Below are 14885 nucleotides of genomic sequence, written 5' to 3' on the forward strand. Positions count from 1 at the left end.
AAGGACAAGGGAAAGGGTGGGGGTCTGGAGGGGAGGGGGAAGGGCCACAGCCAGACAAAATGGAAACACACGGTCACAGGCACTACCGACATCACAGACACAGCAGAAGGTGTAGGATAGGTGCTCCAGACCAGGCCTCCAACCACCCCTGTACGGGTCGGGGTGTGGAGGGAAGGAGGAGGCAGGAGAAGTGGGGGAGAAGGGTGGGCCGGCCCCACAGGCCCATTATCTCTGCCCTCTGATTACCTAGCTGTCCTGTGGTGGGAGTGGGCAAGGGTATGTGTGGGTGCTTCTCTCTGGACCCCACCCCTTACCCTCCAAGCCATAACTCTCAGGTCTCCACAGGCCCCCTCAGTCCCTTGTCTTGGCCAGCGATACTCCCCCACCACTAACGAAACCCATCCAACAATCCTTAGCCACTGCCAAATCTGCCCACTTTAAAACATAGTTTCTTCATTGCTCCATTGTGGAGCGGTGGGGCAGGCTGTCCCCTCAGAAACCACCAGGCATGCCCCACTCTAAACCTCGCCCCATCTAGAACCCTGACCACACCCTCACTCCAAGAGCAGCCCATTACTAAATCACCCTTCCTGCCTGTCGGCTTTAGAATCAAACTGTTTCTTAAATTTTCCAAGCCACACCCCTTCCATAGACTCTAGTCCCAATCCAAGACCTGCCACTCTGGAGCTTCACCCACTGCCAGGTTTAAGCACACCCCCTCAGAACTCTCAGTGTTCTTCCAAGACCTGTCCCCAGGCCCCCAAGTCACATCCCTTCCATAGAACCAAGTCCTACTACGAGCCCTGATCACTCTGGGGCCCACCCACTTGCCTCATTCAAAGCTCCGATCTTTCTAGAATCTCACCCTCAGCCTCCTTCCAAGCTCTTCTTCACAATGCTCTAGGGCACCCCTCTCGTTTACAATACATTTCCAGTATGTCTGGAACTGACCCTGGCTGGTTTGGCTCAGTGGATTGAGCGTCGGCCTGCGAGCTAAGTGTCGCTGGTTCGATCTTCCAGTCAGGGCACATCAGAGAAGGAAAACTCTGACTCCAAAAAACCTCCGCTGCCTTGCGGCATACCTCTTCAGGGGAAAGGCTAAGGGGGTAAACCCCGACAGAAAATCCGGAGCTGGAGTCCCTAAGGCGGTTTGACGTTGTAGTCAACACCGGCAACTCCTGCGGCGCACCTGAAGCCAAGCTGTATTGACTCCGTCTTTCCCTTGGACCCTTCAGCTGCGAAGAGAGGGGGGGTCTGCTGCATGGGCAACAGCAGACCCTCCGTATCACCCTGCCCAGGCTCTGTAGCTTCAGCTTCACTGGAGAGGACACTCCCTGCTAACTAGTCCCCTCCACCCCAGAGCTCCTTTCCAAGACCACCTTGGGTTCCAACCTCTCCAATCTCTGCCTTTCTCACCACATTCAATATTGAATTTTTTGTAATGGTCCTTGTTCAAACATTGCTGAAGAAATCAAGGCCAGAGTTGGGAGGAAGGAAGGGAGAGAGGGGAGAGAGTCTGAAGTCAAGCCTACCCTCCCCACACAGCCAAGGTCTGTCTCCTCCCTGTCCCTCTTTCAGAATCCTCCCCAACTTCAGGGCACAGGGCCAGGTAACAGAGAGGGGCCAAGGGATGCAAGGAAAGGGTTAAGGGTAAGAGAGGGGCCCACTAAAGATAGATTGGGCCTCTAATGCATGAGTGGAGTGGAGTGGAGTGGAATGGGGGCAGGGCTCAGACAGATTATATATATTTCTCAAAGACAGTTAAGGGTCTCCTGGCTTGAGAGGTGGAGACCTGGGATATAGAGGTGAGAAGGGGGGGCAGGCCTTCTCCTGAGCTCTTGCCCACCCATGGGGTCCTCCTGGGTTGCACTGACCTGTGGAGACAAAAGACAAAGAAAGGAGAGGGGGTCCAGATACGGGTGGTGCCCTTAGGGAGGGCCTGGGTTGTATGCCTTCACCCTGGCTTTATCCTTTGCCTGACATGCCTTTTCTTCCTTTTCTTTTCATTCAGAGTCCAGTAGTCAGTTCATTCCAGCTGTCCCTACTGGGAAAATGCACCTTTCCACATTAGGCTAGGTACCAGAGAAATTATGGCCCTCACTCACCTAACCCAAAACATCCATTAACAGGAACTGTTCCAGTCATTGGTTATCAACTATGTTGAGACAAACAAAGATCCTCATCTTTGTGGAGCTTACATTGCAGCAGGGGAGACAAACTTCAATGACCATAATGTATAAAGTTATCTAGCATAACATAAGGTGACTATAAGTGAAATGGAAAAACAAAAAGTAGACCAGGTTGAGGGGATTAGGAGTGCCAGTAGGGAAGGAAGGTTGCTGTAGTAAGTAGGGTTGTCAGAGAAGACAACACTGAAGAAATTACTGGGGAGTTGGGGGTGGGGAAAGAGCATTCCAAGCATGGGGTACAGCCAGTGCAAAAGCCCTTGGGTGGGACCATGTTTAGTGTTTTTGAGGAACAGCAAGGAGGTCAGTGGGGTTTGAGAGGAATGAACATGGGAGAGTGATGGGAGGTGATATCAGAGAGTAGGTAATGGGTTCACACAGGACTAGGTTGTGAAGACTTCAGCTTTGACTCTGGATGAGGTGTAAGTCATGGGAAGATTCTAAGCAAAGAATAAAAAGTCTCATGTTATGTTGTTTCTATTATTTATTTCCTCAGTAAATGTTTCTTAACATTAGTAGTGCTCTAAGTGATGTGTGCACAGCATGAGTAAGTCATGGTCACATCCCCTAGTCTAGTGGAAGAGACATTCAATAAACATATAAACTAATAATTACAAACTGCAGTAAAGAAAAGCACAGGGTATCATGAGAGAGGTAAGAAAGGGGACTTGTAAGGACCTGGCCGGGGAGGTTTTCAGTGGGTTGTGGTTGTGAAACTCCAGGGGAAAAGCAAGTATCAAGGCAAGCCACCAAAGTTGAATTGTGCCTGGCCTATTGAGATGGCCAGTGTGACTAAAACAGTGTGTGTGAGTGTGTGTGGGGGAGACAGTGACAGGAGGTGAGAGGTCAGAGAAATGAGGGGAGGGGCTAGATTGTGTAGGGCCTTCTGAAGCCTTTGGCTTTCAATCTGAGTGACATGGGAGCCCTGGCAGAGCTCTGAGCACAGGAGAAAGGTGGCCTGATTTAAGATTTAATGGTATCCCTCCCAACGCTATGAATAGAACAGAATGGGAATGGGGGTGGAAACCTGTTAAAATGTCCGGGGGAGATGACAGTGAGAAGTGGGAAGATCATAGGTGTATTTTGAAGGTAAATACAACAGGAATTTTTGATGAATTAGATGTGAGATGCCTAATAAACTCCTCCCTTTCCTTTCTATCCTGGCCAAGTGCCAGAAGCTACCTCCACCCACGTGTTGCCACCTCCTTGTCTTTTCCCTCTCATGCCTTCTCCCTGCCTCTTCTCCCCATCTTCACTCATCATATGTGAGGGAAATCTCACTTTTCTTTTTAAGTTGGTCAAGAAGGCCAGCAAGCCTTTCCAATGCCCCTGCCCCACCCTTTTTTCCTTCTTTGAAATTCCACACCACCTTCCCGACCTCAGAGGTGGGGAGAGGTGTCAGATCTATCACCTCCTCCGGGACTGGAGCTTGTTTGACCTTAATCATCCAAGCCAGTTAACCCTCAGCATCTTTTGCCATTATCATGACACACTAGTTTATCAATCACGTCTAAGACCACTTCCTCTTCCCTCCAACGCTCCTATACTCCGCTGATTCTCCACTATGTAAGTCCCCCTGCTATTCCCTCCTCTCATTGGTTGCCTTGCCCATTTTTCTGTTCCCTCCTTCCCTTGAGAGACACACTTCTACCTCACCCATTGGCTCCTTATTCTGCCCATCTTCAAGCACCACTCTCCTGCTCTCCATTCATTGGATAGGTTTTCGCTCTTAGCCACAGCTGCACCTCTGTATTGGCTCCTTCAAACTCCCACCCTCATTTGTCTTGGCTAGCGTCTCACGTACCATTTACTACGGACTCTAATAGGTTCACTGACCCGCCCACCTCCGTTCAGGTACCCTCCTTGGCCGCACCGCCCGCCCGTCACTCACCAGACTACATCTGATTGGAGAAGGAGGTGGGCGCACCCTGAGGGCCATAGCCTTGCTGCCCGTAGTCGCCCTGAGGCCCATAGCCACCGCCACCGCCTCCAGCGGGCTGCCCGTAGTCGGGCTGGTAGCCGCCCTGGGGCCCGTAGGAGTCCTGGGGCCCGTACCCACCAGGGCCCTGCCCATAGCCCGCCTCGCCGTAGGCGTCCCCAGGCGCCGGTTGCTTCTCGGGGGCGCCAGGAGGTGCGCGCAGGAATGGGGCGGCCCAGCCTGTCTCCTTGAACACGAACCACAGGTTGCCGACCCAGAGCACCAGGTTCAGGAAGCCGAACACCTGCGGGAAGATAAAGCCCAACTGTTGTCCCAGGCCCATTGCCTCAGCGGCCCTGGGAAACATCGAGGCAGCGCGCGTTGGGCAAGGATCCGCGCGGGCTCTAGAAGAGTGGTGGTTTCTGAAATACAGACCCGAGTCCCAAGCGCATTAACATCATTGTGCAGAAAAATCACCTTGGGCGGGGAGGGATAGGGCGTGTTAGAATTCAGATTCCTGGGATGTTGAGGTGTAGTAATATTACATACATTTGTTTATGTATTTATACATTTACATGTTACATATGTACGTTTATACGTGCATAAAATATAGTAAACAAATTTGTGTTTTAGTGAAATATTCAGTAGACACTGATTAAATATGTAAATATACCACTTATAGATGTGTAATACGCATACATATGTATAACTAGAAATGTATAAGGTATGTAAATATTGGGTTAGCCAAAAAAATTTCTTTTTCTGTATCATGGCTCTAGTAATGCTTAGTTGCCTTTAAATTCATTTGACGGAGTTTTGTTAGATTGTATTGTGACAGCTGTCATATCAGTGTGCATTAAAAAAAAAACATCAAAATTAGTGAATTTCTGTGTAGCCATTTTAATATTGAAGATGGAAGAAAATAAACATTTTTGGGGTATTATGCTTTATTATTTCCAAGAAAGGTAAAAATGTAACTGAAACAAAAAAAGGTTTGTGCAGTGTATGGAGAAGGTGTTGTGACTGATTGAGCATGTCAAAAGTCATTTGAGAAGTTTCTTAGTACTATTGACATTTTGGTCAAACAAGTTTTCACTGTGGGACTGTCTTATGCATTGGAAGATGTTTAGCAGCACCCCTGGCCTCTACCCACTAGAAGCCAATAGTGAGAGATAGCTGGCATACTCAAAATATCCAAGTCAAGAAGGTTATTGATGAAAATGAAAAATGTGTCTTATTTTACAGAAAAACTAAATGGACTCTTTGGCCAACCCAATATATACTTTTATATTAAAACAAATACATGTTTTACAAATATAAAATATATTGTATATGTATATAAACATATACAATATATACCAATTTTGTGACAGGAAGTAATATCTCCACTTCACAGTTGAAGAAACTGAGGCCCAGAGAAGCTAAGTTGCCTAAGGTCTCAGAGTCAGCAAACGGCAGAGTTGGAATCCTAACATCTGTAACACTTGTTTGTGACTTACCATATGCCAGGCCGTTTTCTAAGCACTCTATATTATTAGCTCACTAAATATTCAACTTTGGAAGAGGACCTATTCTTAGTTTTCAATTTACATGCTGGAACTGAGGCCTGAGAGGCTGAGTAACTAGTTTCAGGTCACAAAACTTTTAAGTGGCAGAGCTGGGATTTGAGCTCAGACAGATTCTGACCAATAAGGGGCATCCAAGTGGGAAAATTTCAAGTTATTCATTTTGTGTGTAGGGAAACTGAGTTGCTGGAGATTTTATATGACTAAACTGGAACTGGGATCCAAGTCTCCCAAACCTGGACAGAAGATCTCATATTCCCTTTTTGGGGACAGTTTGTGGTGTCACAGTAGTTACAATTGCTATCCAATCCTTCTAGGCTTTATTGTTGGTATGCCTTCTCTGGGGAGCCCTCTTGGATATCCCCTGAATTCTCTCATTCTCTCTCTCCACCACTCCCCAGACTGTAAGTGACCCAGCCCCACTCCCCAGCCAGCCTGGCCAGCTTCCCAGAGCTCACCACCGAGGTGTTGAGGCCAGAGGTCACAGGGTCTCTTATCTCCTTGCATGTATTCTCCTTCTGTTGGCAGCTAGGTATCCCCTTGATAATGGTCTCTGGGTCCGTGGCCATCTTCACATCCGACAGCCCCTTGGCCCATGCCGATGAGCTAACCAGCCACATGAAGGCAAACACTGCTGTGGCCAGAAAGTCCTAGGATGGGCAGGGGAGAGGTAGGTGGCACTGTGAGTGGGCTGCTTCATGCTGGGCTGTGGGGCCTCCTCAGATCACGGGCTTTCTTGGGAGGGGGTCCCTCAGAAGAGGTTTGTTTCTCCCCTGCCTTTTCCCCAACACTAATGTGAAGATGGCCCTCCTAGCTTGGACTTGTGTGTGACACAGAGGGTGTGGGTGTGGATGTGGGGTAATTCTGAGGGATGGTTGTTGAATCTGTGAAAAGTACTGTCTTCCCACTTCTGTCTGAATGTGGGAATGTGTGTTATTCTGTGTCTGGGATGAGGGTTTATGAGTACAGCTGTGTAGGAATCATGTGTCTGTGTGGCATGACAAGCATGACTGTCACAGTGAACCACTGTGTGCTCCTTTCTTTAATCTAGATTATGGTTGTGTGAGAGGTGGCAGGTTTCCAGGTGTAGGCCTGTCTGGGATTCTGTGTGGGCTATGAGTGTGCCTCTGTCACTGTATGATTTAGTGTTCCTGATATTCATGGCAACAGCAGCAGCAGCAGCAGTAGCATGTGTGGCTGTGATGGTGGCTGCTTATATGTGGGCCAGTCTGGGATTTGGTATGACCTATGAACATGGCTGTCTCCTCAAGTCTCTGTGTCCCCTGGGGTCCTTGCATACAAGTGGCTGTGGGGGCTCACCAGCATGGGCCCTTTGTTGTTTTCTCGGTACTTGTTCTGTAGAAAGATGTAGGTGGCCAGAGCCCCCATGGAGTAGAGGAAGGCAAAGACTGCCACGGTGACAAAGAATTCCGCTGATGAGGAGTAGTCCCCCAGTAGGAAGACTTTGGAAGTGCCCCCTCTACAGTCGGGTGCATCAAAGTACACTTGGTGCAGCCTGCAGAGAGAGGTGGGTAGGTGTGGCCCAGACTTTAAGAATGCCCCCCATCCCCCCCTGCCCATTCATGAATTCCCCAGATAGACAAGGTCCCCGAAAGAGGAGAAAACACCATCCACAGAGCACCTATTGTGTACCAGTCACATTTCATTGATTGTTCATAGCATGCCATGAAATAAGTTTTATTCATCCCTCACTCCAACACAGGCACCTTGGCCACTTGGTTATTTGTAGAACATACCAGGCACCCTCCCACCCCAGGATCTTTGCACTGGAATGCTCTTCTTGATATCTTTACGTCTTACTCCCTTCATCTCCTTCAAGATTTGCTCAACTGTCCCGTTCTCAGTCTGGCCTTCCCTGATCTTACTCCTTAAAATTAAATTCAAGTATTCCTGCCCTGGCTAGGTACTGTGTAGCTCAGTTGGTTAGAGCATTGTCCTGATATGCAAAGATTTCAGGGTTTTGGGCTCTCTCTCTCTCTCTTCCTTTCTCTAAAATTAAAAAAAAATTTTTTTTTTAAATTCAACCATTCCCTCCAAGCACTCCCTAGCCCTCTTCCTTGATCCATTTTTTCAATGTAGCAGTGATACCTCATTTGACATACCATTTTCCCTTGATTTTTGCTGTAACTACAAGAAGGCAGGCCTTTGGCCTTTGTTTTGTTCACTGCTGTGTCTCTAGGGTTTGAAACAGTGCTGCCCCATAGTAGGCGCTCAATAAATGTTTATTGAATAAAATGTACAGAGGCTCGGTGAAGTGCATTAACTTGCCTTAAGTCACACAGATGGTGAGAGAGTGGTAGTTTGGGATCTGAACCCCGTGTTTTCCCCCTACATCATATTGACTCATTCTACTTCAGGTCCCCAAGAGAAAGAAATGTATACATAGCAGAGAAGAGCCCAGAGATTATAAATTAAGAAGAGACAGACTGACAGGAGGGTAGAAGGGATCCTGGAACAGGATGTGTGTATTTGAGGGGAGGAGGGTCTGATTGGGTAGGCATGGGACTAAGGCCTTTCTTGTGATGTGATGGAGGAGGGGGGTCATAGGGAAAAATGTGTGTGTGGAGGACTGGGATGGGTCCCAGAGCTCTCACCTCAGATTGGGGTGCAGGATCCTGAAACTGAGCAAGTGGTGCCAGTGCCCTTGTGTAGCAAAGGTCCAAAAGCTTACAATTATCGATCCCCTACTATTTCACATAAATGCCTCACTTATTGACCTTCCCTTCTAATTCTCTAAAGCAGATATTTTATTATACACATTTTATAGATGAACAGAGTCTCTCAGCAAGGTTAAGTTACTTGCTTAAGGTTGTGCAGCTGCTAAATGTTGGAGCTAGGAGCTGAATCTGGGTTTGAGTTGCTGGGTTTCTAGTGTGCTGGGTTGGGAGGGGGGTATCCAAAGGAGAATGAAAGGTCCTTGGGGGGTATTGGGACAATGATAGGTTGGTCAGGGGGACTCATGGCACAGATTTTTTCCTGGGAGACTTGTGGGTAAAAGGCAGATCTTCAGGACCAGAGGTCCTAGGCATGGGAGGTTTTGGTGGGGTGATCATATATTTTTGTGGTCTTCTGGATTCTCAAAGTGCCTGCTCTCAGAATTATCCTGTGCTGCTTACTCCCCCTCCCCACACTCTCTTCCCTGGCTTCTGTGAACTGGTGGATCCTTGGTGGTTCTCCTGCCTCTCAGGCCACACCTCCCTGGCACCTCCTTTTCTTTCAACCATTGCTCAGAGCCTTTATTGGGATTTCCTCTCTTCACGCTGCCCTCTCACCCCAGATGATCTCTGAGCCTTCATTTACCTTAGTGCTCATCCCCCTCAAATTTCTAATTCAATTAATGACCTCTTTCCTGAGTCCCTTGAACTTATTTATTTTCCTCATGGAGTGCTTATAGTGTGCCTGGCACTGTGCTAAACACTTTACAAGTTCTAATTCACTTAATATTCATCATAACTCTGTATTACAGATGAGGAAATTAAGATCTAGAGCAGTTATGTGATTTGTCCAAGTAGTGGAGGAGCCTCAGAAGCCTCTATTGAAATTGTGCCGGAGGGTCTCTGCCTCCCCACCAGCCAGGAAGTAAATGTCTCCTAGAGGGCGGTGACCTTGACTGCTTGTGCTCACTCCCATGTACCTAACATCCAGCACTGAGTATCTCAATAAATGTTAGAATTGTTTAATTGGGTTTAATCATTCCCTATAGCTAAACAGCACCCCTTCATTATTCTCTATCATAAAAACTTGCATGAGGATCCTTTCCTTGAATGTCTTCCAATCTGCAATTTTCCTCTTTATTAATTAATTTGTTATAAGGGTGGTTCCATGAGGGTAGGGTGCTTGGTCTGTTTTGTTCACTAGAACTTTGAGCAGTACAACAAATTCTCAAAAAAATGTGTATGGAATGAATAAATGGGAATTAAATAATGATACTGGCTAACATTAGTTGAGTACCTACTGTGTTAAGGCTATGTATATATTTACTTTTGAACCTTGTTTATTGCCTGCCTGTCTCTTGCCCCTCCCCTTCACTAGAACATAGCCAGAGGGCAAGAGCCTCTGCTTCTGTTTTTTTTTTTTTTTTTTTTTTTAAAGTGAAAGATAGTTTATTAATGAAGCAGTGGGACAGAAAGAAGGCTACTCCACAGGTAGAGAAACCTATGCCTGTCTTGCTCACCACATGTCCTAGATGTCCAGAGCAGTGCCAGGCACAAGGTAGGTGCTCAGTGCATACGCAGTGACCTGAATGGGTGTGGTCTCCTGAAGTAGAGGATGGACAGGAGCCACTGGGGAGGAGATGTTGGCCAGTCCCACCCCATCCCTTCCTCCCCCAGGTCTGTCAGGGTCCCAAGGGTGGGTGAGGGTGGGGTCACACCTGAAGGGGTACTCGAATTCAACCTCGATGTTGAGGAGACTGTGGGTCTTGTTGGCACAATCCACACTCAGCTGAAGCTCCCCACTGTAACTGCCGCATGTGGCAAAGGCGAAGATGGCAAAGACCTTGGGCAGCAGGGATGGGGATGGAAATGAGCCTGTGTGCACGTGGGGTGGGGATGCCCTCCTCTGGACAGATCGGGGCCCAACACAGGCAGCAGCAGATGGGCCAGTCCCCACCCCCACCCCCTAATCAGGGTTCATCGGACCCAAGGACAAGCTGATTACAGGGGTGTGTCTGTCTCTTCCTGTCTTTCTCCTAGTGTCTCTCTCTGTCTGTACCTCTCAATGCTCTGACTCCTTCTTTCTTTCTCTTCTGTCTCAGTCTCTCTATTTCTATGTGTGTCTCTCTGTATTTCCATCTGTCTCTTGTTCTCTGTGTCTCTATTTCTCTTGGTATCTGTTTCTTTATGTGTCTTTGTCTTTCTTAGATGTCTTTTTGTCTTCTGCATCTCTGTTTCTCTGCCTCTGCCTCTCTAGTTTCTCTGTGTGTCTCTTTTTGTTTCTTTTTCCCTCTCACTGTGTGAATATATGTCTCTCTATGTCTTTCTGTTTCTCAGCCTGTCTGTCTCTGTCTCCCTGCTGTCTCTCACTTGGTCTCTGTATGTTGCTCTCTCTGTCTCCCTTGTGCCTCCCTTTCTCTGGGTATCAGTCTCTTTTTCTCCTTCCTCAGAGTATCTCTTTTTCTCTGTCTCTTTCTCTCTCCAACCTCCTTTTCATTTTCTGCCTCTTCCTGTGTTTCTCTCTCTTTGCATCTCTGTTCTCTGTGCATCTTTCTCTGTATCCTTTTTCTTTGTCTCTTTCTGTTTGCCTCCTCTCTCTCCTATCGCCGTATCTCTTTTTTCTCAGTATTTCCATCTCTATCTCCATCATTCACTGTCTCGAATTCTCTGTCTTTTTCACTGTCTCGGGTTTTCTCTTGGCTTTGCATCTCTCCTGCAGCAACGGCTGTAAGCTCCACCTCCCCTTCCTCTCTCTCACCTCAGGAGAAGAGGTAGGACGTCACAATCTTCCACTTCACAACAGGGGTACCCTTGGCCTTATGTGATGTCACTTCACAGCCCATTCGTTCTCTGACCCCAACCAAGCCCCGGGGACTTCACCCTGGAGTACAATTCCACCATCCCCTTCTATCCCCAATCCACCCATCCATTCCTTGCTCTTCGCACCAACTCCACCCCTGCTCTTCTGGATCCCACTACCTACCTTTCTCTCTCCCCATGGCTCAGACCACACTCACCCATTGCAGCACCTTCAAAAAGCCGAGGGGCTCCTTGACCACCCGGAACTGACCCCCAGCCACCAGCTGAGGAGAGAAATAGTGGGGAGGGGATGGGGTTGTTGGGGATGGAGAAGGAGGTGAGGGGGGCCATCAGGTGATGACCCCCGGGGATAGGGCATGTGACCTCCGGGAGGGAGTGAGGACATTTGTTTGGAGAGGGGGTGGGAAGGAGAAAGTGACACTTTGGTGAGGTGTGGGCACACCTTCCCTGAGCGAAGACCCTGGGGATTCAGAACTGGTGGGAGGTCTGGAGAGAGGGTGAAGTAGATGGCAGAGGGGGTCAGGGGTGAGGAAGATGGGGTTAAGTCAGGATGCATTAGGGAATGAGAGAAGGTCTGAAATGGCAAAGGTGAGTTAGATGGAGAAAGGGATCGGTTGAAGTGAGTGAGGAAGGAATTGGGGTTCATTAGGGTGGGGGAGGGGTCTACAGCGATAAAGGTGAGTCAGATGGTGGTCATGGGGATGGTCTGAGGTGATGAGGATGGAGAGGGGTTGGTACTTGTTAGAGGGGGTGAGGTTCAAATGTGTTGAAGAAGAGTGAGATGGCAGAGGGTCTAGGCTGATTTTGGTGGGGAAGGCTGAGACATTGGCTTTACTGAATATGTGCTGGGGGAGGGGAGACTACGGGTTTTGGAGAGGAAAATCAGATCGACCCCTTTGGTCTGCTCTGGGGGAAGGAGTGGTTCTCTACAGGGGTACCGACTCTGTTTGGGAGGGGCAGCTGTCAGCCCTCCCTCCATCCCCCCGCCCTCACACCTTCTGTTGCTCTATTTCTTGGCTCATCCGCAGCACCCCCTATCTTCCTTCCACTCTCCCCTTTCTACCCCTTGCCTGTACCCTAGCCCCAGACTCCGTCTTCCTCCTCTCGCAGAGGCCTGTTAAGCAACCGAGCTTGTGGCAGCTCCCACTGCGGCAGTGAGGATGGCCCTCGCTGCGGCAAAGGGCGCACTTCTTCTTTTCTCCACCTCCCATTTCCCCCCCTCATCTGCCGCAGACCCCAGCCCCAGCGTCGGGGGCCAGATGTCCGCTCCCAGGACCCTGGTCGCCACCTCTGGGTCGGCGGATCCGCTGGGACCCGGGCGGAGAGGCCCGGCAGCGGCGGGCTCTGTCCGCGGTGCTGGAACGCGTACCTGATTCACCACGTCCATGTCGGCCAGCAGCAGCAGCAGCAATGCGGGGGGCGGGAGGAGTCTGCAAGCAAGGGCGAGTGCGGAGGCAACGGGGGGGTGGGGGTGGTGTGCGATCGTCAGAAGAGCTGAGAGAGCTGCAGCTCCTCCCTTTGCGCCCCCGCCTCTTTGGCCATGCGCGCCTGCGCTCAGCAGCTGTGCCTAAGCCACTGGCGGCCATTCCATCCCCGAGGCTGGAACCTTGGAAATGTTCAAGGAAGATCTGTCTCTTTGAAAACGCAGGTAGAAATCTGGGGGGAGGAGGACCGTTCACTCCTACGGTATGACATTTTGCCAGGCTCTTTACTGAGTTTGTTGAATGCGTTCACTCATTTAATTTTCACAACAGCCCTATATGGTAGGGACTATTAGCTCCATTTTTACATATGAGAAAAATGAACCCCCAGAGAGGTTAAGCGACTTGCAGAAGGTCGCCCAGCTAGTAATTGGCAGTGCCCCAAATCCCTGCAATTTAAACATAGTTCAAGGTCTTGAGGGTTTCTTATCTGTATTTTAAACACATCTTAAAACCCCTCCCCCTTCCAACCATCTCTCATATTTCTCTCTTCTTATGTCAAATTCTTCCTTACTTTAACGCTACACTTTACATCCTGTTTATTCCTTAGCCCACTCTTAATTGGACTACTGCTCCTTCGTGCTACTAAAATTAGGCCCACTGAAGTCAATGGTGAATGCCAGGCAACAAACTCCAATGCACACATACAGTTGGAATTTGAGATGCTCAAATTCACTCATACTAAAAGAAATGTCTGTAAAAACTACTAAAATACTGTTTTTCATCTTTGAGGATGGTGAATATAAAAAAGTTTGTTAATGCTCAATATTGGCAGGTTGCCCAGAAACAGACATTCTCATAAGTTGCTCATGGTAATTAAATTGGTATAACCTCTGTAGAGGGAAATTTGGCAAAATCTAGCAAACTTACAAATCTGTATACTGTTTGGCTCACCATTTACACTTACAGGAATTTATCTTACAGATAAATTCACACATGTGCTTAAAGATGTATATATTAAGATGATATACTGCAGCACTGTTTATAATAAGAAAGAGTGGACACTCCCTAGGAGCTCATTACTGGTGGCCTGTTTAAATAAACTCTGATACAGCTATACAAAATGGAGTATGCAACTGTCAATAATATGGAGATATGGAATGATCGCAAAGATATTTAGTTATGACATGCAAGATGCCAAACTGTGTGGATTGTGTACAAAGACAAGGGAGGGTTATATCATAATTATAGAGAAATAAACATTTTAAATTGTGGCTGTTCTGTGTCAAGCACTGCTCTGAGAGCTTCACTCATATCACTCACATAAATCCTTGCAGGAAGCCTATGGGAAAGGTACTACTACTGTCTTCATTTTACAGGTGAAGAAACTAAGATGCAGAGAGATGAAAGAATTTTCCTAAGGTCACACAACTGGTATTTGGTGAAACTAAGATTTGAACACAGTAACACTGGCTCCAGCATCTTGTATTCTTAGCCACTACCTTATTGGTACAGCGTATCTTTTTTTTTTTTTTTTTTTTTAAAGAACACAGTCTGACTGAGTATTCTTTTGGTACAGCATATCTTATACATGCATAAAAGTTATCTGATAACCCTGGTTGCCGTCAGAGGGAGGGAAACTTTTCATTGTATACCCCTTTGTACCTTTTGAATTTTGAATCATCTGAAAGTATACCTATTTTTTAAAACAAACATTCAAATTCACACAAATATGTAATAGATACTTCTCAGTTATTGTTTTACAGGAGGAAAAGCATCGGTGTTGACATTCAATTGCTTGAATTTAAGTCTCACCTGTAATAGTAATTCTCTATGACTTTGGGTATGTAAGATGGTTTAAAATGGTACCTATAGGGTGGTTGCACTGATTAAACAAGATAATCAGTGTAATGCATTTAGCACAGTGCCAAATAAATGGTTCGTTTTACCTCCTACACATCTCTGGAATCCGCTCACTTCTCACCATCTCCTCTGCCACCTCCCCTGGCTAAGGCGACCATTGTTCCTGCCAATTTTATCATCTCCAGTCTCTTTCCCTTCCCTTCTGTTTTCAGCACAGCAAACAGAGCATCTATTTAAAATGAAAAGCTAACTATGTCACTACCCTGCTCAAATCCTTCCCATGGCTCCCCACTGATTTTAGGAAAAGTCCTAGGATTTGGGGCCTGGCATTGAAAGGCTCTGAATCATCTGGCCTCAGGTGACCTTTCCAACCTCATCCTGTAACAGTCTTCTTTCATTCTCTACATCCTGGTCATGACTTGCTGTTCCCACAATAC

The 14885-nt window shown here is 47.7% G+C and overlaps 1 protein-coding gene across 1 annotated transcript; it reads right to left on the reverse strand.

Annotated features, from left to right (window-relative positions):
* Positions 1-1765: 1765 nt before the first annotated feature.
* Positions 1766-12617, reverse strand: SYP (synaptophysin). The gene is made up of 7 exons (XM_090264397.1): positions 12534-12617; positions 11362-11427; positions 10063-10187; positions 6990-7185; positions 6128-6319; positions 4078-4408; positions 1766-1874 (listed from the first exon to the last, which is right to left on the reverse strand). The coding sequence occupies exons 1-6, from the start codon at positions 12549-12551 to the stop codon at positions 4082-4084; spliced, it is 924 nt and encodes a 307-aa protein (XP_090120523.1). The 5' UTR covers positions 12552-12617; the 3' UTR covers positions 1766-1874; positions 4078-4081.
* Between the last annotated feature and the right edge of the window lie 2268 nt (positions 12618-14885).

This window comes from Furipterus horrens, unplaced genomic scaffold (assembly GCF_987537825.1).
Source record: "Furipterus horrens unplaced genomic scaffold, mFurHor1.1.pri manual_scaffold_17, whole genome shotgun sequence".
Classification (NCBI taxonomy): Eukaryota; Metazoa; Chordata; class Mammalia; order Chiroptera; family Furipteridae; genus Furipterus; species Furipterus horrens.

Bases quoted from the DNA above. Each gene is read 5' to 3' on its own strand.
- SYP (XM_090264397.1), bottom strand. The intron at 10,188-11,361 runs GTGAGTGTGGTC...CTGCTGCCCAAG, and splicing joins TTTTGAAGGTGCTGCAATGG to GTCTTTGCCATCTTCGCCTT. The intron at 7,186-10,062 runs GTGTGACCCCAC...CTCTCTCTGCAG, and splicing joins GAATTCGAGTACCCCTTCAG to GCTGCACCAAGTGTACTTTG.